The sequence below is a fragment of the Melopsittacus undulatus genome, chromosome 4, assembly GCF_012275295.1.
Source record: "Melopsittacus undulatus isolate bMelUnd1 chromosome 4, bMelUnd1.mat.Z, whole genome shotgun sequence".
Taxonomy (NCBI): Eukaryota; Metazoa; Chordata; class Aves; order Psittaciformes; family Psittaculidae; genus Melopsittacus; species Melopsittacus undulatus.
Window position 1 is genome coordinate 3226767 of NC_047530.1, and position 27392 is coordinate 3254158.

The following is a 27392-nucleotide window of genomic DNA, read 5'->3' on the forward strand; positions in this document are numbered from 1 at the left end:
TTCTGATGCATTCAGCAGGCTTTAATTCAGTATGCTGCAAGTTCACTCTCAAACTACAATTAGCTATTTAAGAAGCATTTGGTGTGCAATGGAAAAAGCTGAACAGCTTGTGTTCTACCAACCATTTAAAAAGCCGATGCACAAAAGAAGTAATTAGAAAAGAAGAATTCACTGGTTTCCTACATCAGTTCAACATTAAAAGGTTTGTCTTTTTATTTTTTTTTCCAGTTAAAAAACAGTTGGGACTATTATCTCAGTAATAGCTTCCTAAAAAAGACACAGAACAGCAACTTCTCACCGGACTGCAGTTTATATTGTTGTATGGTATGGAATGTTTCTAGGCTTTGACTAAAACGACTTCTAACCATCAGCAACCATCTCGAGATGTCTGGTGTGGAATATTGTCTTCACAAGCTTCTCACTTTTCTCAGTATAAACATTTCTCATTTGTACTCTTCACACAGAACATGGGAAAGTGATAGTAACCCCTATTTGTATGGAGTTTCAGGTTATTTCACAATGAAGTCAAAATAGCTGACTACAAGTTCAGAAAGCTCAAGTTCTGATACAAAGTAGAAACGACCCTCTGAGTGAAAACAACCTTCAGTTTTGTGTACAACAGTTAAACAACATGTAGCTGTTCCTTAATTTCACCCTTCCACAGGTAGGAATTATCGGATGAGCAGTACTTAACATATATATAGCACTTTTCTTCTTGCACGTGCTATAGAATGCAACATAACTACCAACACCTCTATGGAGGCAGCTATCAAAATATTCTCCCCACTGCAGAGAGAGTGCATGTGCGCAAAAGGTAGGCACAAGTGATTTTTCCAAAGATTATATCACAAGTATGCAGTAAAACTTGAATAAGACTTGGTATTTTCCAGCTCCTAGTCTTATGCCATTTCTTTTATACATTGCTGCCTTGATGAAAAGGAAAAGTCCGTAGAAAGAAGTTCCCCAGAAATCACAGCTATTAGAATAAAATCAGAAACACAGGAGGTGCATTTACATCTAGTCAGGAAAAAAAGAGAATCTATCAGGGCAAAAAAAAAACAAACAACCCCAAACAAAACGTTATGAAATGTCACCCCATCACATTAAACTTGTTTCAGTCGTTGAAAACCAGTGTTCCAGGATACAATTTTTATAAACATGTTTTATTTGTCTTGCTTATACCATTAGAACTGTAACTGCTGGCTGTCATTTCCCTTAAAAGGGGAAATCAATTCAAACACATACTGGTGCTTTTCAAAAGATAGCAATTAAAAGGGCAGCAGCAGCGGGCATTTGAGATTTCTTAAAACCTTCAAGGCTGCAGGAAAGACAAAAGGACATGTGACCAAAAGTGTTATGATTATCCATTAGAGATTTCCATCAGTACCGGCATCAGTTATTTAGGTGATAATACAGCAAGGTCAAGTATTAGTGACAGACAATGTGCAAGTCATAAGGAATGATAGAGAATACCAATCCTTACAAAAGTCATTGCTATCAAAGAAACTTAAAAAGTGTTTCAAAGAGAGAATCTAAATACTTCACATCAAATATACAGTGGCCATCCAGGTTTTCTCTCACATTTGTTGCAAAACTCTTTTGGAAGTGCCAAATCAAAACTTTTTTTTTTTTCCATCTTTTCTTTTTAAAAATAATTACACAGTTACATTAGCAGTTATGCAAGCGATCTTAAATCCTTAGCCACAGTGAACAGGGCCCTGGTGATGAGGAGTGCTGCAGCTAAGGGTGCTGCTTCTTTGTCAAGAGCTGGCTATAAGCCCAGTTGTCTGTCTAGGGAAATATGCATCATCACGCATCTTTGAACAGTTCAGTGCTTCAACTGAGTATGAAAAAGCTGAAATGCACTTGCTCTATCAAGCCACACTTCACCTTTTCCATCCTTTCATGGGAACGTTATGTTTTGTCAACTGCCATCACAGTAAATCTATATGAATTTGCAGGTTTTATCCCAATTTGTTACATCACTTTAAAATGTCAGAAGTGAGTCTTTGCTTTTTCCTGCCACTTCAGTTAACCATGGAGATTGGATCACCCTGAAAATTGCCTTTTTTTTTTCTTTACTCTTAGCAAGGGTGAAAAATCTGAATCTCATGTGCAAGGCTCAAGATGATGCTTAGGACAGAACATGCAGAGTAAACGTTGTTTCGTTCCTTTCAATATCCAGGTAATATAAAGCTGGCAACTGTAGTCCTGTCATTATGGGTAATGAAAATAGTCCCTTTACAACAAACTTCCTGTAAGGGAGAACAAATAGATAATAACTCTTCTGGTAACATGTATAGTACACTGGCCAGCGTGTTTTTGGCGTTTAATGTAATCCCGTGAATTCGTTTAATTCACTTGCTGAGCATTCATTTGAGGCATCCCTCTGTTTGGTCTTGGGGGCCCTCCACGACCTAGAAAACATACAAAAAGGCTCTTGAATTTTGCATGGTCAGGTTATTTAAAGAAGAAACCTCCTAAAAACTCTGGTTTAAACTGTGCAAGAATCTCAGGTGTGTATCTAGACTACATATGGTTCTAAAAGCTCTTTCAAATCAAAACTCCACAGTGTATAACCTGTCTTTACAGTTTTCAGCTTTATCCCAATATTTTCTTCCCCTGTAACTAAATGCAACAATTTGAAGTAAAAAAACTTGCAGTCATGTAAGGCAATCATTCGTTCCACAGACAGTGGAATGTACAGCCTCAAGCTGTCCTCACTGAGAAGGTGCTCTAGTGATAACTCTAGATTCCAAAGGAAATGTCTGCACTGAGACAGTACAAAGTCTCAGCAAAAACCTACTAAAAACCCCACCAAAAAAAAACCAAACTGGAAATGATGTTGAAAATAAAACGTACAAGTTTAGCTAAAGCCTCATTATGTATGTGGCAATTTTGTTTGGTTTTCACAGATGGATACATGGCAAACTTATGACAGCACACCCCTGTAAGCTAAAAGCAATAATTCTGCAGGATCAGAGAACATATGAGCATAGAGGGAAGTTTTGTATGCTTAGGTCAACAGAGACCTCTGCAACAGATGCAGCAGCACATCCTCTAGTGCAATAAAGTAACATGCAATTTTGTAGGCTGACAGCTCAAGGCCAATGTCTGCTTTATAAGTAAGACTTACTTGCAAGTTACTAATGCATGTAAGTAAGCAGATCTTAAATCACAATAAAAAAAAAACCAAACTTTAAGGCTTTCATTAATACAAGGCAATTAAATAGTTCTGCTACATTTAAAGTATCAAAAGCAACTGTTGTTTTCACTTCTTGTCAAAGAATTCCTCATTCAACAGCTGACTTCCATCCCAAGTTCAAAGGATCACAGCACAATTCAAGTCAGAAGGGACCTTAAGAGGTCCTCCAACCCCTATTCAAAAGCGGGGTCAACTATGAGGCCAGAGGGAAGCAAGCTTATTCTTCAACTGTGACCTGCTGAATAAGGAGTAAGGTCGCTTTTTAAATCCAAAACTCCAGAAGCTGGAGCAAAACCTTCCATTCTACCCAAATCCATTATTCAGTACTCAAGAATTACCTCTAGGAGCTCCTCGAGGTCCACTTTGTCCAGAGCCACGTTTGAAATTCTGCTGATATCCATCCTGAAGCAAAGGAATGAATAAAATTAAAACTTAAAACCTAAGCTTTTGGTTATGTCTCAGGAAGCCAATAAAATAAGGAGCTGTTCACACAACAGCACTGACAAAACACCTGTGACTTCAGCATATAGTATTTTATTGGTCTAAACTGGTATTAGAAAAATGGATTCTTACTCCTACTAGTACCTCGCAGGTATAATAAAACATACAATAGCAAAATCTCTCTCCAATTACAAGTTATGCAGTTCAATAAGAATAAGAAATGTAAATGCTTATTTAGTGTTCCAATTTTTCAAGCTACCCAGAGGTCAAATAGATTCATTTGCTGAAGGGCCAGCCAATAAATGAAATGACATTTTAATGGCAGGATCAAAATGTCATCTCATTTGCTTACACATACTTGTCTGGGCATATGCAGAGTTAAGACATTCTCCAGTCAAAGCTTTGCTCAAACTGAGCACGCTTCTTTCAGAACAACAAAATTCTACACAGAGTAACAGAAATAGGCAACCCCAAACAAACCTGAAAAGTTCATTTCAATGTATTTAAGTTTCCTTCTCACTTATTTAGAGTTCTTTATAATTCATTTAACCTTGTTCTAGTTACTACACTAATTCCTTTAGAGAATAATCAGCCAAACAGAACACATTTCCCAATCATAATCAGCCATTTAATAGTCTATTTCTGTTTAGTATCTGACTTTTTGGTCTTTATTAGCAATAAAAAAAGCCCTTGAGTGCTTTCATTTTGCCTTTTCATAGGTAATTCTAGACTGTCACAACACAACAGTAGCTTACCCGCTGGTAGTTTGAGTAATCCCGAGGAGCATTAAACTGGGGCTGCGTATAACCACTGTTTGGAGTGTTGGAAAAGGAAGGACGGTAGCCATCATATCCTCCTAAGGAACAGGACACAAGTCTTTCATTTGGAAATGATAACCTATTACTCTATGCTAGCATTTAAAGAAAAGCAGTAATAGCATTTTAACTAAACCTGAGGAAAACCCTTTAGTAAGTACAGTTTATCTGCAAGTCAAGCAAAGATTAACTCTATTATTACAAGAATGAAGACATAGTAAGAACTGGGAGGAGGAGGTAGCAAGTCAATGCATTTCTCTAATGATTTGAGGTTTTATTTACATATTTAATCCAGAGCTAAACATAATACTACTAGGATCTAAATGTACCAGCTGTGACCTGCAAGGCCACAACAGCCAACATGAGCAAGAAGCTGCTCCTGTGCCAAGACTCTTACAAGTGCTGAGAACCATGTCTAAGGATGGCTCCAGCCCCAAGGATCTAATGCTGCAATCCAGATCAATTTTGAACAGGCATGTAGCAATCACTGCACTCCCTACTACTCTCAGCTGTATTGTTATTGTACAGGCTTCTCACCTACTCTCCAACCACTTGAGAGGAAGAGAACATGGCAAAAGCAGACAGCGCTGTACCCATTAGTCTAATCCCATACTACCTGACAATGAAAACATCTCTCTCCCCCATTCCAAAAGACGCATCTTTGTAACATTGACAGCCTCATATAGTAATCTGCAGGAATTATGACAGTTCTCGTATTTATCCAGAACTACAGTATCATTCCTCTGCCCCTGTTAATTCTCTCAGATTAATGACTTCTGGACTTCTCTGTTCTAGTATTTCTACGTTATTCAACCTATTCTCAATATAAAACATGGAAGTCTAAAATACACTACTTTTACCATAACTGTAAACAAAGAGCATTTCTGAAATACCAATTTGCATCTGCATTCCTCACTTGCTGCTTGTGAAATTGTTGGCTACTTCTGTGTTTGCAGGACATGCCTAATTAAACTAACACTAAGCCTTCAGTACAGAACAGAAAAGATACTTCTTTGTTTCCATCCTACTATGAAACCAAACCAAACACCTCAAATTTAAGTTAGCTAAAGCAATGCTACTAGTTCAAATATCTTACAGAGCTACTATTACAGTATTAAAACAATAACAGGTTGGTTTAACACTTTTAACTTGACACTCTTTGTCCAGGAAGAAGTCAAATTCAAATGAGTGAGTTTAACAAAGCTGTTTACCTCTAAATCCATTTGCCGGTCCCCTGTAACCGTTCATTAATCCACGAGCCCCACGTGAGCCACCACGAGACACTCCTCGACTGTTGTAATAAGGCTGACTGTTCCGTGGAAATCCAGTGTTCTGTTGGGGAGGTTGCTGGTGGTTACCTGCCACTTGATGAGTCTGGTCCGGGGAACCATGGTAAGTACCAACCACTAAATTGGAATGGGGCGGGGGGGAGGAAGGGGGAGAAAATGAAGTAAAAGAGTCTGCATTTGTGTTCCCACATACAGACTTTTCACACTCAATATTCAAATCCTCACCCATTCAAAGAAAAACCATTTGCAGAATTAAGTATCAAGCTCATTAGGCAGATAACCCACAATATTTAAACAACCTAAAACCAGCAGAGAATTGATGAGTCAGTGTTAAGTATCTAGCGTAAAGTCAACAGCAAGTATTCCTCATACAAGTGCAATTTTCCTATGTTATTTCAAACCCTTTAAAAATCAGTAACACATGCTCCAAGGGCAAATAAAACCACCCCAGTTACAAGTAATTAACCCACTTCTGTAACTTTCTCCCTTCTGAACTGGCAGAAAGCCACCAAGAAATACTTGCTCTCACTAGGTAAATTCTCTCTCTCAGCTGTGCTAAAGTGGGATTGATGGGAACATTTTAACCAAGCTGATGTTTTGACTGTGTACAGGCTGGGGGAGGCAAGAACAGGATGGACAGCTTGAGATTATCTACACTTTGAAGTAAGACAACATCTTTGAAGTAAGGTATGCCACAACATATTCACAGGAATCATTGCGTTACAAAAGCAATCTGAGGATTACAGGCTCAGTAAGTGCAACAAAAGATTAATTCTGTATGTAAGAACAAAACAGCTGTAAAATGTAACCGGATACCAGATGCTGAAGGAAGATCTCACCATTTGTGAGTAGTAAGTCCCTCTCATTTGCAGAAAGTCTCCCAACAGGGAATGCAACTTTCTGTCTTACCCATTCATCATACAGTGCTACGGAACTTACACAGATACTCACTTCTCCCAGCTCCCCATTGACTCTTGTGGAATGCATGAAATGGCTATCCTTTGGGGTGTTTAATGTGTGCAGGTTTTGTTCTAAAGCCACTGCGTTTTCTGTGCATCATGAGCTCCCTTTACTGTTACACTAAGTTTAGCATTTTATACTGCAGGGCCCACCTGCACTCCCCAGACTGTCTTCCTGCCTTGCACTGTAATATGGCTCAAAACTGATACAGATAAACAATGAAACTTGGTTCTCCCTCTTCTTATCCACCCATCCCAGTATCACAGCCTGCAAGGAAGGCAGATTTCAAGATCATAATCAGTTATACAGAAAAAGGACTGGGCTCCTTTTCCTCACTCCATGTCCGGCAGTTGTTAGCACTTCACCCTTTGTCATCTCTTTTCTCTGTTCTTCACTCAAAATCTCTCTCTGCATCTGCACATTTTATTCCAGTGGAAAATGAGGAAGTACTGGGAGAAGAATAGCTTTGTACATAGACTTTATTTTACTGTTACCATGTCTAACTGGTTTTAGCTAACAAAAAAGTCTAGAACTTTGTGAACCTTCCATCATCTGTCAGAACCAATTTGTATTTGTTCTCAATTCTAGCTTACTATTTCCTTTTTGGAATGTCATCTCATATGGTACAATCTTTTTTAAGCATTTAACCTTAACACCAGCAGAGCAAGTACTCCACTATAATGCTTTCACCTTTAGAACAATCCTTAATCCTGTTCATGTTTGGGTTTTTTTTAACCCATATAAAACTGAACCAACCAATTCTTTAACAGTTGGCAAGATGTATACTGAATTTCACCCCCAGTTGGGTATTAACACTGAGCCAGAATAACAAACTCCAGTACTGCTCAGGGGAAAGCTTTCAAGACTAGACATTTGAGAATGTGTGATGTGTTTTGCAACATCATCTAGGACTTTACAGCCTGATCATCTGCTTTACTGAGGCTACTGCCATTTTAGGTTTTTGCTAAAGTAACCTTACCTGTCTGGAGTTGCTCTTGCTGAAGATCTGATTGTTCTACTTGGTGAGGCTGATTGGAGAAACTCTGGTTGTAACTGGCCTGGTACTGGTTTTGCTGCTTAAGGGTTTCTGGCTCATTAACAGGAGGAACGGGTGCATTCATGTTGAATACCTACAACATGAGAAAAACAGCTCTTTGGTCCAATTCACTTCATTGCATCGTACAAAGAATTATCCAAGTCTGACAAATGTGAATAACCAGAGTATTTTACATAATTACAAGACTGATTCCACTGTTTGTACAGAAAAAGAATGACTACCAAAATAAAGGGACTCTATACTGATCTGCTACTTACTGTTTGCATGGATTGGAATGGAGCTGCATTAACATTGATTCCACTGCTATGCAAAGGCTTGCTAGATCCAGCCTGGAACACCTGTGGCTGGGATGCAGTGGGAAGTGATGATGATGATGGGGTCTGGTCTGCATTCAGTGACATTGAAGCCTAATAATTAAAACACACAACATTTAAGCAGCTTTTGCATAATACTACATAAATTTACTTAAAACCCTTACTTTAAAAAACCCCAAACACCACATAAAAAAGTGACAACCCTCAGATTCACCTCAAGAAATGAGTATTTTCTACTTCAGCTGAACAGCCTCATCACAACAGCATAATGGGAGAACATAAATCTACCAGTCTTCTCCTCCATTAACTTGAAATACAACTAGAAAAACTAGAGGGGGAAATGAACAAGTTTCTGGGCTAAATGCTAGCCAATGTATAAAATATAAATCACATTTCTTAAGCCAACAATATTGATGCTCATGTTGGCATCTAACTAAACAATCTTGTTAATTACAAGTATTGCTATGAAGGAGTAACTGGTCACAGATAAGTTCAAAATGTGGAAATTAAATGGAACAGTCCTATCTACAGGTGACTGAGAATTAAAAGCCAGACCTTTATTTACAGAGAATCATAGCCTAACATTTGATCCCACCTGCAAGCAGAGTCCTTTCCACCCCCTCTGAAATCAAGACTTGCCTGAATCTGGTCAATTGATTCTTTCTGTGGCCGTTGCTCTGTTGTGTGAGAAGGCTGGTACATGGGTTGGGAGGCTGTATATCCCTCACTTGTAGAAGAAACCAAGGGCACCTGATAAAATAAACCCCAAAAGCCCCCAAAAGTCAGCTGATGCTCACACACAGTTAGTAATGAGTATCAAAAAGCTCTAGAATTAGCACTCTCTATAAAAGTATGTATTCCAGCAAATCTTTACAACTACTATAAATTAAAGACTGCTTTAACAAGTAAGAGATTTAACCACCTCATCTTGACATGTATTCTAAACATGTCACACCACCCATCCCCTTCCAGAGTGTATTCTGTGGCTATTTCTCTACTGGCTGGACATGTATTTGCTTCTACTAAAGTACACTCTTTTCCTCATTTCCCTAGGCAACCCCAACTACAATAACAGGAAGCATGGGAAAAGAAAGACAGGAATATACTGCAGTTTAAATGAGAGAACTCCAAGCTCATATAGAAATAGACAAGGGCTGGCTTCCATTGGACTGGATTTGCTCATTTTACAGCCTTTGTTCCTCTGCACAGAGTCCAGTGAAAACTCTAACCAGCAAAGCAGGGGACTTTGCATTTAAGGCTATCAGGGACTTCAAGAGGCAACAGATAACAGCTTATGCGTGTGTTCACATCACCTTGCTGAGCATTCAAAAGCTAAGAGGTATATTAAGCTATTGCTTGTAAGATCCCAAAGAGAATCACTGGCAGCACTGCTTGAGGTTAAGGAAAGCAAGGAAAAAAAACCCCACAGACATCATCAACAGTAAAATAAAAGCCGGTGCAGAGAGAATTCTCTGCCATAAAGAATAGCCTACATCTACAAAACAAAACTGTGAAGAATGCTACCACTTCAGCAGGTACATACAGAGGAAACCAAAGGAAAAAAAGAACCACATTCCTGTTTCTGTACAAATAAATGACTCAAAACTTGCAGATCTAATCTGGACAAGACAAAGCAAGCAAGTAACACTACTCTTTCTCCAAGATACACAATCTATCCAGATTTTTCTTTTGCTTTTCAAATACCTACAGGATCAGATTTACTACTTGAGACGAGCAGAGTCCCTCAAGAGGTGCCACAAATGCTCAATTCAAAATCAGGAAGCTCTTTATCACCAGACAGTTCAGTATTATGCTGGCATATTTTAATGAAAAGGTGAATACATCATTTATACAATGCAGCAGCAAGTTTAAGAGATGCTACTTCAACATGAATTTTGGGAAAGCTCAGCTGAAAGCAGCATTCAAACTCATGAGTGCTCTACAACTCCAGTATTAAAGTACTATCCGAGCAAACAACTGGGACTAAATCCTTAATAGACCAAATAAAGAAACAGAACACAAACTATACAGTTAATCCATTAAATCTATTACATCTAATTATTACTCCATCTTGCACAACACACAGGGAAGCCTCAAGTTAAACTGCTGTGTTAGAGTAGCACTACACAAAGGAGATTTCCAAAGTCCTTTCTCTCAATCAGGCAAAACCACACTTAAAATTCACCACTGTAACATGGAATACAGATTATAAGTGATGGCAGCCTAACACACAGACAGGTGGAAGTCAATTTGTGAAATGAAAATCACATCCACACACTGAATTTGAAGGCTGGGGTGAGCTCCATAGACTGAAAGAACTGGTAACTGTTGAGAAGTCCACACACGAGGCCACTAGAATGAGCAGCACAAAGCTTTTGTGTTTGTGCCCTCCAGTTTAAGAGGCCTCAAATTAGAAGTGCAGTTCCTCAGGAAACTCATATTTCAACCCTGAATCCAACTGTTTGCCAAACAGGAAAATCATAGCATCATAGAATAGTTAGGGTTGGAAAGGACCTTAAGATCATCTAGTTCCAACCCCTCTACCATGGGCAGGGATACCTCACACTAAACCATGGCACCTAAGGCTTCGTCCAACCTGGCCTGATAAGACTCCATTACAGAAGATATTCAATGTCTGCACAGCATAAAACCTGGATATAATGATGTTCATAAGCAACAATGCTGAAGAGACAGTGGAGATCGGAAATAGGAACCTCAGCTTTGAGTTTCTCATACAATTAGGAATGCATTCCTATTATAGTATCAAAAAAGGCTGAAAGCAATTTAAAATACAATTTACTAAACTTTTTACCTGTGTAGCTTCTGGTTGCACAGGAACTTGGTTGGGCTGGGCAAGTCTTGACTCGGCATGAACTGAAGTAAAATAAGTTTACTTACTACATAGCACAATCAAACCTTTCAGAGAACAGCATTGCCATCTTTTCTAATTCAGTCATTTGAGAGCTGATCATCATAAAGATGATTATCCCTTAGCACAACCAAGCTATCCTTAAAAATTCAAATTTCCATGCAAACTTATTTCCAGTTACCCAAAACAATCCAACAATTTCCAAAAGATTAATCAAAACTCTTATTTTGCCCATTTAAAAAATATTGAAGATGTTCCACCTTCCCAAGCAAAACCTAGAAGCAAGTGAAAATCAGAAGCCTACGGTGTTCTTTAAAAGCACAAGTGCTCTGAAAGTGTATTTTTATTGAGGACCCTTCTACTATGTAGTAGCAACTGAAGCATTTCTAACAGGTGACTTGCAGGCTTCCCCAGTATTTATGTTTAGGATTTACCATTACAAACCTGGAGGGCAAACCATTTGTGGCATGTCCAAATTCTGTGCTGGATTCATGGGCTGTGCAGACACAATAGCAGGATCAAGTGTTTGGTTCTCAAACTCCAGCATAGAGTCCTAGGGAAAAACATCAAATCAAATCAAATCCAATTTATTGTATTTCAGAAATATTAACATTCAGAATACAGAAATGGCCAGGTCCCATTAAAGAAGTTTACTTCACAGTTAAACAATTGCTGGGTTAACCATTTTAATCAAGATATTAAACCCTCCAAAAACGTATTTATTACATTAAAAATTCAGTTAATTTATATATTAACTGAGAAAAAGATAGCTGGAGGAAGATTTTAATAGCCAGACAGAATAGATGGCAAACTGTTCTTTATTCTTTATCCTAAATTAGCACTTTGTAGGAAGAAACAAAAAAGGAACAGAAGAAGTGGATGCCTCATTTGTTACCAAGGTGTCTGCTCTTTTTGTGGAGGAGAGGCTTCTTCTGATAAAACCATTATCTTCCAGTGTTTTTCTAGTTGTCCTAACTTTGGATTAGAAGGGAGCCTTCAAGAAGCAACCCAAACACTACTGTCTTTACATGTAGAAGTTCTTCATAACACAAAATTTAGAACTACATTAGAGAAGCTGGTCTTACTTCAGCACAATACACTATGGCACCCAGTGATGCACAACTTTCTGCCTTCTCTGTAGACTTAACACAAAGACCAAATAGCTAAATAACCTTCTATTTGTACTTTGACAGCAGCACAGATCTGCAGGCTTTGGATGAGATCTTGCCATACAGCACTAACACTGTCTGCAGGACCACTGTATCTTTCAAATGAACTACAGCAGACTCTTTAAATCATGCCTAACAGCCGGGAGCTGCTATTTTCTTTCTTTGGTTCTAACTTCACAGTAGGGTGTGTTCATCATACCTGCATGAAGTTATACGGGCCCTGCATCTGCGCCATAAGGTCCTGTACTCGCTGTCTTCTAACAAGAGGATCTGCTTGAGCCACAGTAGTGAGCGTGTGAGGTTCAGGAACTGGAGGAGATGTAGCTTGTGTCTGTTGCTGCAGCGAATTTACAACCTAACAAGAAATAAGCAACCAACTGTGATTTCAGCTTAAGAGAACATTGCACAGAAGTGACTCAGTAGGTCTTGAAATTTACGGCTGTTGCCTAATTCATTATGGATGCAATTACTATAGTGTTCTTGAAGAAACATACTACATCCTCCTACAGTCATGCCAATACTGGTGGCCAGCTACTGGTCTGAGCACTTAATAGGATTAGAAAGTCCAGACTGTGCTCTATTTTCTTTCCATCTACTCTATTCCCAATTAAGAACAGTGCTAACAAAAAATTGTTCAATATTATGGGGATTTCTTTTAGAGCACAATTTCAGACAGTAATTATCACCATTTGGATATTTAAAGCTGGGGAAGATTAAGTTTCAGGTATATGCACAGATGGAGAACAATTACTGTCTCCTACATCTTTGGTAAATGTAAGTACAGTCAGAATTTTTGGATCTTTTAAAGACTTCAAACTTTAAGTTTTCACAGCCACTTCTAGGCCACATTCTCAAATGTCATCCTAGCTAGCTGATTTATGTTCTCAGAGAACAGCAGGCAGCATTGCATGACAGAAAGATTGCAAGACAGCACCGTGGGGGGACACCAGAAGCCCAGAAGCAGAAGCAAAACTCATAGTGAGCAGGAAAGCTCAGATTTACTGGCTGTAATCCAATACGGCGCACAAAGGTACAATGAAGAGCAACATGCTTTCAAATACCACCTTATCAAAGACAGCAGAGCAACCAGGAAAGCTGAACATGAGCATCTAAAAACATCCATCATCAAACAGCTTGAGAACAGACAGCTACAAGGACGGTTGAGCTGCACAAAGTTGCACTTTAATGTTCCTAATCAGTTCCGCTCTCTAGGCAACTCCCATTACATGAAGAACTGTTTTCAGTTTGCATTCATGTTAACAACTGTCCTTTAAAAAGATAATTGCCAATAACTTGTCTATCACTTTTGTACTCCCATGAGCTTTTAATTATTAATCATCTTCCAGACAATCGGGCAAGCCTTAAACTTACAGTTGCACAAGATATAAATGAACATAAATGCACCTGAAAGTTCAAAATACTTCTGTAAAAGATCTGATTTCTAATTAGAACTGCAAAAGCCAGATTTCTGCATAGCAATCATGACAAGTGACAGGTAATCCTGTAAGCACAGGCCTGATCTTTAAACTTGTACTCCTGCTATCCACCTTTCTTGCTCAGAGACTACTCCTTGTTCAGATGTACAAACATTGTTCTGTATGTGACATCCTGCACCTAACACCACTTCCCAAGCTCCAATGACTCTTTCCTTGACCAAATCCCTACCCATCTGTAATAGAAAATCAAAAAGTAATAAAAAATAACTAAACTAAAACACAACCACAATGGACATTCCTCTTCACGATCCCTTTTAGACCCGTATCTCCAATATTAGCCACAGAAAGAGAAGCAGTTTGACAATTCCCACGGATGTATCTCCTAAGGCTTTCTACACTGGAAAACAAGCACAACTTCCTTGCTGTATTACAGTCCCCAAATATCAAATGATGGACTGCTTCCAAACAAAGAACTAAGCCCTGTAAGTGGATTTTTCTTCCTCCTGACAATGTTACTTAGAGGACACATCTACACCTCTTGCACATTACAAAGTCCAATAATGAAAGTAAAGCAACAATGCAAGCCAGGTAGACTGGGTGAAACTTGAAAGGTCAAACCAGCAGCAACTCATCTCCCAACATCATTATTGCCAAAACCATTCTCTATTTAAGCACCATCACTCAACTTCTAAGTCCAAGCCAGTCATAAGAATTCAGTATCTGGAATAATCAAGAACACAGAACAGGGATAAAAAAATCTAACGTTTTCCTTTTTCACCAATAGTACTGTATTAACTTCACATGGTGCTTGATGTATTACATTTTCGGTTGCAAACATCTTTTTCTAATGGCAAAAGGAACAGTTTAGGGCCTATTCCTTTACTCTTACCACTACAAGGTACTTAGACCTATTACAATCGTAGTATGAAACTACTACAAAACCTTAAAATTTTACATATTAAGTTGCCAATGGACAGGCTGCAGTTCTAAAGCTATCAGCTGTCTGCTACATGAAAATGGTGCAGAGACAACTCAAACAGAAGGATCCTTATTCAAAATGCAAATTATTACCCAACCATACATCTCCATCTCAGAGCCACAGCAGCAAGGTCAAACTTTTAGGACAGCTAAACCTCTGCAGATCATATTTGACTCATCAAATTGCATGCTCACCTCTTGATACCCTGCCCTTGACCTTCTCAAGTCAGAGCTGCCCAGACACAATGAGAGGAGAATAACATGGTATAAAGAAGGCCAGAGGGCAAAGAAAAAGGAGAAGTAAAACCAGAAGTTTCATGAGACCACAAACCAACCAGGAATGAATTTTTATTCTGGCAGTCACAGAACAGTTTCCAGTTCTACACAAAATACACACACGTCCACCCAACCAAGGTTCCATAACTTAAGACAGAGAACTTTGCATTCAAGCAGATTCAGGTACTTCTTACAAAAGCAGCGTTAAAAACCAACAGAAATCAAACAAAAAAGCCAACAAAAATCCCCACAAACAAAGCCCCGCTGTTACCAAAAAAGGGCATTTTCACTAGACTTAAAACACGATATAATCCAACTGTAAATACACTCAGAAAGTCACAAGCAAATTCCTCCATGTAAAATTTCAGGAAGGCCCATACAGAAATGTCATTGTGAGACACCATCACTTCTTTACCTACAAACATAGCATACCACAGCAATCTTGAATGCATCACATCTACTCATGGGTTACTGAAAGACAAGTCTGTGATAGCCTTCCCCTTCACAAACAGTTATGGAAGTCTTCTGCTTAAATGTTCTCTTTCAGCTTTCAAAATTAACAGCTATCTTTCACAGCTCTTATTATACTGACACCACAACTACCTCAAGCTGACAAAGGCTCTATACAATGGGTATCATCATCTACCCTAAAGACAATTCAGCTGCATTCCCATGAGAAATGGGATTTTGGTGCCAATAAGAACAGCAAGAGTCATTTCAAAGACACTTACTCTCAATTTCCCCTTTTTGTGTTAAATCTGAGAAAATAGGTTTCTTAATTATGAAGAAGCAGTCTTTAGCTTCAAATTGTTCATTTATACATAGTCCAAGAAATTTGGCCAGAAAGGACAACTGAAGTGTATATTCTTTTGTATTATATTGTTCTATGAAAACAAAGCCAATATAATCCAGATTTAGCTGACTAGTAAAGACGTGTGGAAAACTGCAAGTTTCCGAAATCAATCTGACACAAAACTAAAGCCTGAATTCTTTTACCACACCAACATGGTTAACACGTATTATTATTATTCCCACGAGGAAGGGTCTGAGTTTTCAGTTGTGCAATAACCTTGCAGTTTAAGAGCAGAGGGAAGCACAACAGGCTTTGAGCATAAGGATGTGTTCTATAATCTCTTCATCTCTGCTACTCATATGAAGAACTACAGAGAATCAAAACTCTAAGATACTCTGGGCACCTGGTAAAAACACAGATGTAATTTGGGTATAATTCAAGACAGATTGAAGCCAATCTCCAGTTTTTAAAGAGATTTCTTAAAATGCATTCAATAGTGGTGATATTTTAAGGGGTGTTAAAGGAAATGGAATCCTATGACAAGGTACTATCAAAATCAATCATCTGCATACATAGCAAAGTTCTAGAAGCTTCACACCCATCCTAAGTGTTACTACATCTCTTGTCTTCTACACCATAAGATACGAATTTCAGCCAGACTGACTGTAAAATCAGACAGATTAGATAATCAGATCAAAATGACTGCTCTCTTTTCCACCACCTGAAGATATAGGAAACACGTCACACATAAACGAGCCTGAAGACACAAAGGAAGAGTTTAAAAAATGGACCATCTGTAATTTGCTGCTGCAGAGACTAAACTGAATCAAAACTTCAGTCTCCAGCACCTGAAAGATGCTGCTCATACCTGTTCCTACCAGACAGACACAACTCAAATTCCAACATAACCAAACATTTGAATGATTCCATGTGACTTGTCCTCTCCAGCACATGAAGAACACGAATTTAAGTATAGTAAGATGATGGACTCGTACATGTAGTTAAGTCTGCAGTCTAAATTACTGAACTGGGAATGGATCCCAATAGCAACATACCACAAACATCACAAGCGAACAATCACTCAACTGCAAAGGAGCAGCAAGTCAAATACTTGAAGAAACATAGTTCCTGAAAGCAGGGATGTACATACAAGCATATTTTAACATTAAATTATGTGCATATGCAATCCAGAGTAGGTATTAGTTGAGATACTAATTTCCAGCTCCCTCTCCATAGAACTGCTCAATGAAACACACAACTATGCCATGCTGTCAGCAGCTTTGTAGATAAACTTAAGTTCCACATTTGCAGCAAAGCTATCTTAAAAAAAAAGTCTAAAAACTGCAAATCTTCAGTCTTTTTAAGCCTTAAGACTTTTGAGTTCCACTTTGCAAGCAAGCCGCTACTGAACAAAAGCAAGCCCTCTGCAAACTTAGCCAGACTGTGTAGCTTTTGAGGTACTCCTGAGCTAAATATGTAATTGAAGGGTGAGTAGTGAGTCGAAGCCTACTTAAATGTATGTATTTTTACATATACTGGGGAAGAAAGAGTGCAATACTAAAACCTCTCATGAATTGTGAGTCAGCGGAAACAGGGATTGCAATTTTACCTGCAGTACACAAGATCTTACCTCAACCGTTTCAACTGTCCACTCATCTACCTGTTCCTTCTCACTACTGCTGAACTGAGCCTCTGCCATGAATTGTCTGTTTACATACTAAAATAAAAATAAGAAAGGGTATGAAAGTAAAAGTAAGTGGCATTAAAGCTATACAAAATGACAGTCTTTCCAGTGAGTAATACCTCAGTTGATTCCACTTCAGTTGGTTCAGTAAATTCTTCCGCTGGATCAGGTTCTGCAAGAAAAATGTACCATTTAGGTGAAGAACACCCACACTGCAGACATAGAAGATGCAACGATGATGAAAAGATCTTTCCCACTAAAAGTGGAATTTTGAAGAAGTCTGATGCTTTTCTGTAGTAGTCATTTATCAAAAAACATGTACTTTAAAGTGTTCTGAACTATCAGCACACAGGAAGTGCAGTTAGGCGGAAGAATGAACAGACAGACATCTACTCCTGAGTGTCAGTAACAGGTAGTGTTAGAAGCTCACTGTACATTAAGGAACGAGTCCCTTTATCACACATCTTCAAGGGGACAGGATTTTGATTACAGATCTGAAATTAGAGCCTCAATATTGAGTAAATACTTGACTTGTAATTAAGTATCTGCTGGGTTCAGAAGCAAACTTAATGCTACGAAGTACGTAAACTTTTAGTCTCAGAATGAACAAAAATGCCAAGACATGAACAGAGAATCGCCAAAGCAAAGATTCTCAGACTTTTCAATTAGAAAGGGGAAAAAAAAATTCCCTTTAAATTCTTGCTATGAAGAGTTATGTTCAGCTACCCTGAATTTCAGTTCCCTCCGCAACGTAATCAAAAGGGAAAAAAGGTCATGAATCTTCTTCTTAAGTTTGGTACTGTATTCTGGAGTTTGTCAGCATCCTGTCTGCTCCAAAACCTCTTCCCTCCTAACAAGGGATTAAACTGGTATGAACCACCAAAAAATAGAAAAGCCTCAGGCAATCAGAACTTTGATGTTTTGTCATTTTAATACCAAGGATGAAAAAAATCTGTTTATAAACCACAGATACATTCTACAGAAAAGCAGCAGAGAAAAGAGTTGTTGGCAATATTTTCATTTGCAGAAACCTGCTTCTAAGTAACTTCACTGGTAGCCTGAGCTCTTAGTTCAACAAATGACGCATTGTAGTCAAATGCTGAAATAAGTATTCAAAAGCAAGTACTAAGTGACGCTGTTCCCTCAGCCAGCTGATGCTCTGCAGTTAGAACACTCAGCCCTTCCTTGCACATGACGGAAAACATTTACGATGTGATCATTAGGAAGGATTAGCCCCTCCAAAGCAGCAGCTGGCAGGAGTAACCTTACAACCCTTCTGGAACACAGCTCTGGTTTTCTCTCCTCATGGCTTAGAGCAGGGCTGAATAACTGGCTGTCTGTCCCTATAGATGTTGCCTAGCCAGATACACCTGATCATCAAAAAATGACATTTCTATCCAACACACAAAGAATTCAGAGGCAGGTGAATTTTGTGCTTAAAACTGCATTTGTAATTTAAACATTGTGGAGAATCCAAAGAGACAAGACAGTACAACACAAATATAGTAATCACAAGGTATCTTCAAATCCTACCAGCTTCTGCTACAGTGTCTTCTACTGCAGGTGCAGGTGTTGCCTCTTCTTCCTCACACAATCCATTTTGATGGTTATGGGTGCTGTCAAAGTAACTAGTTTGAAGAATACGTTCAACAATCTCCTTCAGAGCTTTATCTAGGGAAACAGAAATTAATGTTAACAGTAACTTAATACTAATCATCTTTTCCTTCCTTCCCAAAGATCCCATGTAATTTACCAACTTTCTGTAAGCCAATTCCTTACAGAACAACTGCCAGTACAAACAAATAATTTTACACTGGTACCACCTTCATGAAGGTTCTTGCCCTGAGGTGTAGTGGCTCAGAGCAGCCTCTGTAAGCAGAACAGGCACAAGCTTGCACTCAGTGCTTCAGATGGATGCTGTGGTGTCTTACCCAAAACAGATCAGACACATTGGTAAGGTAGCGTTACTGATTGCCCAGGCCAACAAAAACCAAAACAGACTTAAAATGGAAAATTCACAAAGCATGTCTGGCAAGTCATAATCACTGTATGAGTCAATACATACACAGAGAAGAGCACATTAACATTCATCCTTATAAGAAGGTGATTATCACTAAAAGCTCATCCTGAGATCCAGACACAACACCCAGCCCAACTTCATCCAGTAAGAGAATGACTCAGTCTCCAATTAGCATTCATCAGCTCCCTCTGAAAACCAGCTCTGTGCCTTCTGCTTCAGCCACCTCTTGAAATCAAGTATGTGGTGCATACCTTTGGGCTCTCAAAGATCTAACATCACAACAACTTCAGACTTGAGTTGGTAAAAAAATACTAACCCTGTACCTCCTGAAAAGATTTCATTTCAACAATAATTTGAAGTTCTGCCACAAACAAGGGAAAAATCTTATTAAGGACACAGTATTGTCCTCTCCTTGTATCACTTCCCAGTAAAGCAGGTTAGGTAACAACTGCAATACTATCATTTAACTTCCTATAAATAGAACACAAAAACCTCTTTTTCCATAGCTCAATATTACTCTAATGTAATAAGGGTAAATTGATTCTTTTAAAAGGGGGGAAAAGTTGTTGGCCATTTTACCCACAAAACAGGATTATCTTCCCTACAACTTTCCTATTGATTTCCAATTAAGTCTTCAAAAATTCACCATGATACAAGAAAGAGACAACTGCCAAGCACAGCCATTTTTCTTAGTCTAATGTCAGAAGCTATGTATATACAAGAACTTACATTTCTGCAAGAAAACAGTAAAGAAATTCAATCTGCAGGATCAGACCCTAATTTATAGAGTTAAGTCATAATAGGGCAAAACCAGAATGCTTTTTCCAGGAGAAAAAAAGAGAGCAGAACATCACACTAAAAAAGGCCATGTCAGATTATGTATTTGGTCACATTATTGACAAAGCTCCTTGTTTACACACAGGTTTCCAGAACACAAATTGCCACTAAGCACCACCAGCAGCAGAATACTGCTGAAATAGCAGGAACAGCTTAAACGGAGTAATGCATCAGTAAAACAAAACACACGATGCACTATGTTCGCACTTCAGGAAGTTATTTTGTTACAGTCCATCTAAGGTCTGAATAAAGCTGTTATTTCAACTACCAAAGTTCTCTCAGATCAGACATTGTATTTGTATGTTCAGGCAGAAATTTAGTGCACTCTCTCTTCACAAAGACTTATACTTACAGGTTGTTCCACACACTGGTTTCTCCTTCCCTTCCAGTAAGTCCCAGAGGTGAACAGATGCTTGCTCATACTGCTCATTCAACCTTGAAAAAATAATTAAGAGTTAATTTCTTACCAAGTCTTTCAATTACCACAGTACAAACACATCGTTACTTGTAACTGACTATTATAAAGAACAGTACTTTACACTAAGCCTACCTCATGCTCATGTCTCGCTCAGGGTAAACTAGCTTATAAAACTCATCCAGCATGGTCAGCTCCTCCTCTGTCAGCACTGGTACTCCATTTGAGCCTTGTTTCAAGTCGTTGCGCACTTCATCATCACCCAACTTGTCCAAAATGAACTGTAGCTCTAGTACAGTCTTTAAACGTTTCTGTTCAGCTTCTTCTCGCATCAGCTGCTCCCTGCGAGCTGTCTTCTTTATTGTTTTCTGGATCTGGTTAAAATGGAAATATTAAATTGCTTAAATTTGGATTCTGCAGTGAACTCAGGGGAAAAAATAGATTTGAAATGTCTTTTAGTGGCAAAGAGGTGGATCTGGTGCTGAACTGCTACTTATCAACCTAACGCTACAGCAGAATAAGCTGTGAAATTTGAGAATTTTAAGCAGAATCAAAAGCCTGCAAATTAAAACTTTAAAATCAATGCCACAAACCTTGGATCATATTGGATCTTGATCATGTTCTACTTAAGTCTGTAGTTCTCTGCATGACTTACAAGCAGGTCAATCAAGTAACTGCAGTTACCACGTCTAAAGCTTTAGATACCAATGTTATCTGAAACAAGCCCAGCTTGCTATTACTGCTTCCTTTATGAATTATTTTGTAAATGCTAAGTGATTTTGATCTAGATCTAAGTGGCAGAAATGTACAAAATTAAGTACCTTTTAAACAAATAATGTGGCTATTTACAACTTCTGCCTTCCATAACTCAAGGAAGACCTTCAGCAAGTAGGAAAAGTACAGAGGAGGGCAACAGTACTTACTAAGGGAACAGAGCAGGGACCTGATAAGAAGAGTCTAAGTCTTGGGTTCTTCAATTTGGAAGAGTAAGAGTGATCTAAGACTTTTAAACAAGGCCATATAAAGGCCAGCAGATAACATGAACAGAGCTGTTATTCACCATATCCCATCATAGGAGGAGGCATTCATTCGAACTACTAGAAGATCAGCTTAAAACAGATCAACAAAAGTACTCATTTCTTACATACCATGGGAGAGAACCCCAGAGTGTTTTGCTGTGAATGGCTGGGGAGACAGCATCAGCAAGTTCAAAGAGGATTTAAACAGATTCTTGGACATAAGGTCCACAGACAGACACTAATGGGAACATGAATGTATCTACTCTAACATTCTCTGTTTGAGGATGACAGATGCTGGAAGGGAACGGATGAAGGATCACCATCAGCCTTGTGCTCTGCATAGTACCTTCTACAACTGCTGTCATAGTACTGGTCTAAATGCATCACTAGTCTGAACCTACAGGATGTTTCTTCCGTTCTTATTCTTAATCCATGCATCCAGAGTCCAAAATTCCACTTGCTCACTTTGTAACTATACAAAACTTCCACCTTTGCTTTAAAAAACTGTAACTTATGACAGTAACTTTCTCCCTCTGAAACATCTAAACTTTCTCTTTAAAATCAAAGACGTATCTTAAAGTCAGCTTCATGAAAACTAACTTCACCCAGGAAAAATTGCCAACCCGTGTGAAAGCAGAGCCCCTATTTATTACTCCTGGATTCACTTGCTTCTTCTAGCAGTCAGCTGACCAGGGAAATATGTCAGGATAAACTTGTCAGAAGAAGAAAGTTCTTCATTTCTATCATTCCATAAACATACATGAAACCCTGACGCAAGAAAAGCACAGAAGCAGCTTGGCTTAGAGGCCTACCCATTTACAACTATATCAGATGTAGAAAGCAGTTTATAATGTGAGGATGCTGATGCCCTCCAAATTACCACAGTTTGTTCCCAAACTAAATACACTTGTTAGATCAGTCTACTGCACTAACATCAGCTACGCAACAAATTCTACCAACACTGCTGCTCCTTCCATAACTCATAACTCCAAATATGCTACTACATTTAGAATCTCCCAGTCCTGTGGAATTACACTTTCACCTGCTTCAGTTCTTCCTCGCAATGACATTGCAGAGGTCTAAAGTGGCTTTTTGTTTGCAGCTCTTGGCACAAAAAAAAAAATAAAGCAAAGCCGTTCACGTAACTGGAATTGCCCATTAGAGTTTTAGAACTTATTCCTGATTACACCGTAATCCTCAGCCACTTGCCAAAGAGAGAAGCAGGCTTGTGAAATCGATTAAAGAAAAGGTTACTATTGGCAGGAAATTGCTGTCTCTAATGTTGTATGACCTATTTTGTGATCATTCTCTTTTCAACAGTTATGTTTTGTCAGAAAATGAACGCATTATTTTTGCTCCTATACGTTAATGTAGTCCATCAGAAAAATCTTTTAGGAATAGTCTTAAGTAAACCTCACACAAACTAGTACATAGAGTAAACCAGCCACACAAGAAATCACAAGCATTCCACCCCTGTAAGTAGAGGCAACTACTGCATCTAGTGTCAGTGAAATCATTTAAAGCCTAAGGGTCTGGATAGCTCACAGTGCACCACATGCCCTCTACTTACGTCTTGGCTCAGAGCCATAAAACTCCTTTGCAGTTCTTTAGCAAATTCCAGATTATTTGTCACTTCCTGGTATTTTGACACCGCATCCTTAAAAGAAACAAGAACACACAAAAGTAAACCATCACAAATAAAAATACATACTTCCAACAAACAAATCACCACATTTTCAGTTCCTCAGCGAGACACAGCATCCCTGAATGAGACTGCAAGGATGTTAAGTCGAACTTTGATTTTCACTGGCCGAAATATTGAGATCTGTGGTTATCTTTAGGGCCTCTAGTTTCCCAGATAAATAAGCTAAAGCATATGCTTATATATGTTTGTGCCCATGACATGCTGTTTGGCTTTAGCCAGTTTCCAACAAAAGCTAACTGGCAGGCCAGGGGAATGGGGAGAAGAGTAATCTGGCCACTCAAAACTGCTGAAGACATAAAGGTTTGAGAATTAATGCATTGTTATCTTGAGTCAGAGCCAAAAAGAGTCAAACCATATACAGAGCATAATGCTCCCTCCTCTAGAAATCTTCATTATTTGCTGTTTTCTTAAATCTAATACTCTGATTTGCACCCAAACAACCCAAGCTTCTTAACCCGCTTTGCAGTATGAGAAATTACAGAGAATCAAATTAGCTGGGGACGGGGGGGTGGGAGAACCCAGCAAAGACATTTACACTCCTGCTATGACTAGGTTAATAGTGGGTATGTTCTTGGTAGAACATTACCCAATAACAACTGAGTGGAAGAAAATGTAAGGTCCTAATTTCTTTCAAAAGCAAGGAGCATGAACTGGTTTTGCCTTTTTTTAGGGATTTCATTTGTAATACAGCTAAGAAACTTATGCATATATTACATATACACAAATTCACCATTCTTAGCCGATTTGTAGAAGCAAAAGATGCAACTGAAACTAACAAATACTTTTAGCATTCTCCAACCAAAAAAGGTTTTATCTTTATCAAGCCTGGCAGTCAGGCTGTGGTCTTCATGGTCTTCATACAACTCAATCACGAGCTTCTCTCCTCAATATGAAATTTCAGTTCTCTTCCCTGCTCAACCAGAAAACTTACTATGCTTTATCTTCACAATATGCCATTACAAAACAAAAATACAGAGTGGTATTTCAGCTTAGTTGGCACAAAAGAACCAAAGTGAAGCCCAGACAGATGAAGACATCACATGGACCAAGGGAAGCAGCTAATTCTTTAACTGCCAACAGCTGCAATAGTTGCAGAGTAAATTTATATCTTTCCTTCATTTCTTTCACTGTTAAAAATCATCAACAAAACATTGTTGATTACTGAGCATCTGGAAATCTCTTTAAGTACCAATATGCATGTTTGCATCACACAACTGAATTTAATTTGCTACTTGCTTCATATTTACTACAATTGGAAAACTGGTGTTGAGTCAAGCTCTACAACTTCCTCCTTTAAGAACCAGCATATATCCACCAAGTCCAGCTTATCTAGAGGTGCACATCTGCTACATTGACAGCTGTGATATACACACGGATGTAGCTTATTTTCAGAGCCCCTGGTGTAAGCTACATCTCTAACCAGACCGCACAGTATTTACAAGCTACCACTAAGTGACTAAGCTCCTTAAGTTCTCCCTGGGCACACTTTCCGTGAAGAAAAGGATGATGTCCAGAGAACCTCAAAGGTATCATTTAGCTCTTTCAACAGTCCTAGGCTGTAATGTTTGCCAGTGTTCACCACAACTTATTTACAAGCTAACCTCAACAAGCATAAAGCATTAAAACATGCTCCTCAACCTAGTCTTTCAGTTCTGATTAACACAAAACATAGGCAATAAAAAACTGAGGGCAAGTCAGAAGTCAGAAAAATGTAATTTTTAACAAGGAGAAAGGGGAAATGAAATTCATCCCTTCCTTCCCTGCCAAGATCACAGGACAATTTAACAGAGATTTGGTTAGTCTTTTTGCTTTTTACCAGTTGATCTTGATTCAGACGTTCTCCCTTGTTCATTCGTTCTTGGTAATCATCAAGTTTGCTCTGAAAAGAAACAAAAATGCTATTATGAAGAGCCCAAATCAAGTTATTGCTTTTTTTCTACTTCTGCTAATGAAATTAGGTAGTGTAATATTACAGTGGGCACAGACTGTAACACATTACACAAGTATGGAACTGTCATGTAGAAATACAGAAAAATTGTCTTCTGGGTTAAGGGACAAATCTTTTAACCCTGTTTTTTGGCTACGACAATACATCTTCACAACCAGCCTTATTTTCTGAGGAAATACGTAACCCTCCTAACAGGACAAGCACTCTCCATCCACACTTCCTTCAGTCCAAACAAGAGAGCTGAACACGGTTCTGAGTCACAGCCCATTACCACCGTAGCACTACAATACCTAAAACATGACTGCAAAAAAAACCCCAGTCAATGTTATTAAGATTCAGAACTAACTCTTTGTAATTGCATCAGTTAAGGCAGTTTTAAAAGCATTTAAAACAGTTTCTAATTCTTTGTGCAAGAATGCTCACCAGCACAATTCATATTAATAGCTCCAAAATACTTTTGTTCAAGAGCATTCAGATTTCCTCCTCATGGGAAGAAACTGAAACAGGAATCATTAGGTTAATATGCAGCAGGATCAGCTCTCTCATCTGTCTAAACACAAAACTACGCAAAACACGGACATTAGCCAAAAGCAGGTAAAACTTATGCATGCCCCAGTGGCAAGGATTCTACAGGTTAAGTAGAAAGGTTCTTGGAAGAGAAGCCAAGTCCGTCAGAATACCATACACAGCTATTAAGCTCCATGTTTTCACCATTTCTGCATTATCATACAGTTGTGTTTTGCATGAAATTTGCCTTGAGCTTATTAAAAGGAGGCTATTAAATGAATCTTCAATTATCTTCCCTATCTAGCATAACAACATGAGAAGGAAAGCAATCAGAAACACTTCATTTCGAATGGGAAAATTACAATCCCCATACAACCACAGTTTTGAGGTTCCATTTGCCACCAAGTGACAGGTTTTTTGTTGTTGGTCTTTGGGTTTTTTTAACCAAACTAATTTCAGTTAAAATATTTTCCTGGTATTTTTCCAGTTAATTCAATTTCTCTGCTCAATCTCAGACCTTTTGGAAAGAACAAAGTCTGTGAAACAGTTTAACAAGAAAGCTCCTCTCATGAAGCATTCAATGGCCAGCATCACTTACTGAAACACAAAACTACCCTTTATGAGACTTGGTCCTTTTGGTGACACCTAGTACCAACAGGAAATTCTACAGATTAGATACAGCACAACTACTTCACCTTTCAGTGCATCAGAGCCAGGAATGGCCTAAGCAAAGTCAGAAGTTCCTGAGCTCCGAAATAGCATCACTAGGAATTCTATACTGGGGACAGACACTAGCACGGTAACAGCTTTCAAACATAGCAGCCACAGTTCCTAATAGATCACAAAAATAGCCCTGAAGAGCATCCAACATATTGGAAATCTACCACAAGTATGAAATAAGGTCATTTTACTCTTCTACATACTCACTTTACAACAAATAACAACACAGCTGGACAGTCACAGGAGTAGTTTTCATGATTTAAGAGACTGTAGCTGAGCTGTAAAGTTAAAAGGGAGGGTAAAGAGCTCAGGCATTGCAATGCCCCAGTGCAAGGCCAGCCAGGTTAACCAACGCCTCCACTGCTTAAGGTAGCTTAAAACCTACAATGAACTGGCTTTGCAAAGAAAAGTTCCTACTTGCTCAAGTCACTTACTCCCATGCTGTGGATCACAATTCCCTTGGTCACACTGATGCAATTGTTTGTGAAGCTGCACAGTTAATAGACTGCTAATACCAGCCAGTTGAACAGTACCTACAAAAACACATTAAAAAAGCCCTAACAATTTATGTGATCCAATTTCCAACATAAACCCATAAACAACAACAACAGTAAACCAAACATGATGGAACACCAAATTCTAGAATACTATTTAGGTCAGCTTGGCTGAAGAAAACACATATTGCCAGATTACACTGCAAAACACTCATAACACATTTCAGCGGCTAAGGGCTCCTTAAAGAGACAAAAATACCCCAAATAACTGTTTCTGCACATGTTTTCCATGCAGCCTTACTTCAGCATGGTTGGTATCTTCAGATCAAGCATACTGTGCTAACAATATGCTTAATTCAAACAGGGCATAAATGTTTTCCTAACTAATCAAATAGTCTTAGATCTACTGTAAATATGTTGCTCATTTTTATTCAGCAAAAA

The 27392-nt window shown here is 38.6% G+C and overlaps 1 protein-coding gene across 2 annotated transcripts in view; it reads right to left on the reverse strand.

Moving 5' to 3' along the window:
• CAPRIN1 (cell cycle associated protein 1) overlaps positions 1-27392 on the reverse strand; it is a 34903-nt gene continuing 7511 nt past the window's right edge. The window contains exons 3-19 of one of the 2 annotated variants that reach the window (XM_005154254.4): positions 25099-25161; positions 23148-23234; positions 20694-20932; positions 20496-20578; positions 18820-18957; positions 17406-17458; positions 17233-17319; positions 12319-12474; positions 11395-11503; positions 10894-10955; positions 8721-8831; positions 8025-8174; positions 7690-7840; positions 5673-5867; positions 4402-4502; positions 3544-3607; positions 1-2417 (exon numbers count right to left, since the gene is read on the reverse strand). In XM_005154254.4, coding sequence (XP_005154311.3) covers positions 2353-2417; positions 3544-3607; positions 4402-4502; positions 5673-5867; positions 7690-7840; positions 8025-8174; positions 8721-8831; positions 10894-10955; positions 11395-11503; positions 12319-12474; positions 17233-17319; positions 17406-17458; positions 18820-18957; positions 20496-20578; positions 20694-20932; positions 23148-23234; positions 25099-25161 — 1914 coding nt within the window. In that variant the 3' untranslated portion in view covers positions 1-2352. The remainder of the gene's footprint in view (positions 2418-3543; positions 3608-4401; positions 4503-5672; positions 5868-7689; positions 7841-8024; positions 8175-8720; positions 8832-10893; positions 10956-11394; positions 11504-12318; positions 12475-17232; positions 17320-17405; positions 17459-18819; positions 18958-20495; positions 20579-20693; positions 20933-23147; positions 23235-25098; positions 25162-27392) is intronic. The other variant, XM_031053597.2, reaches the window with a different exon arrangement.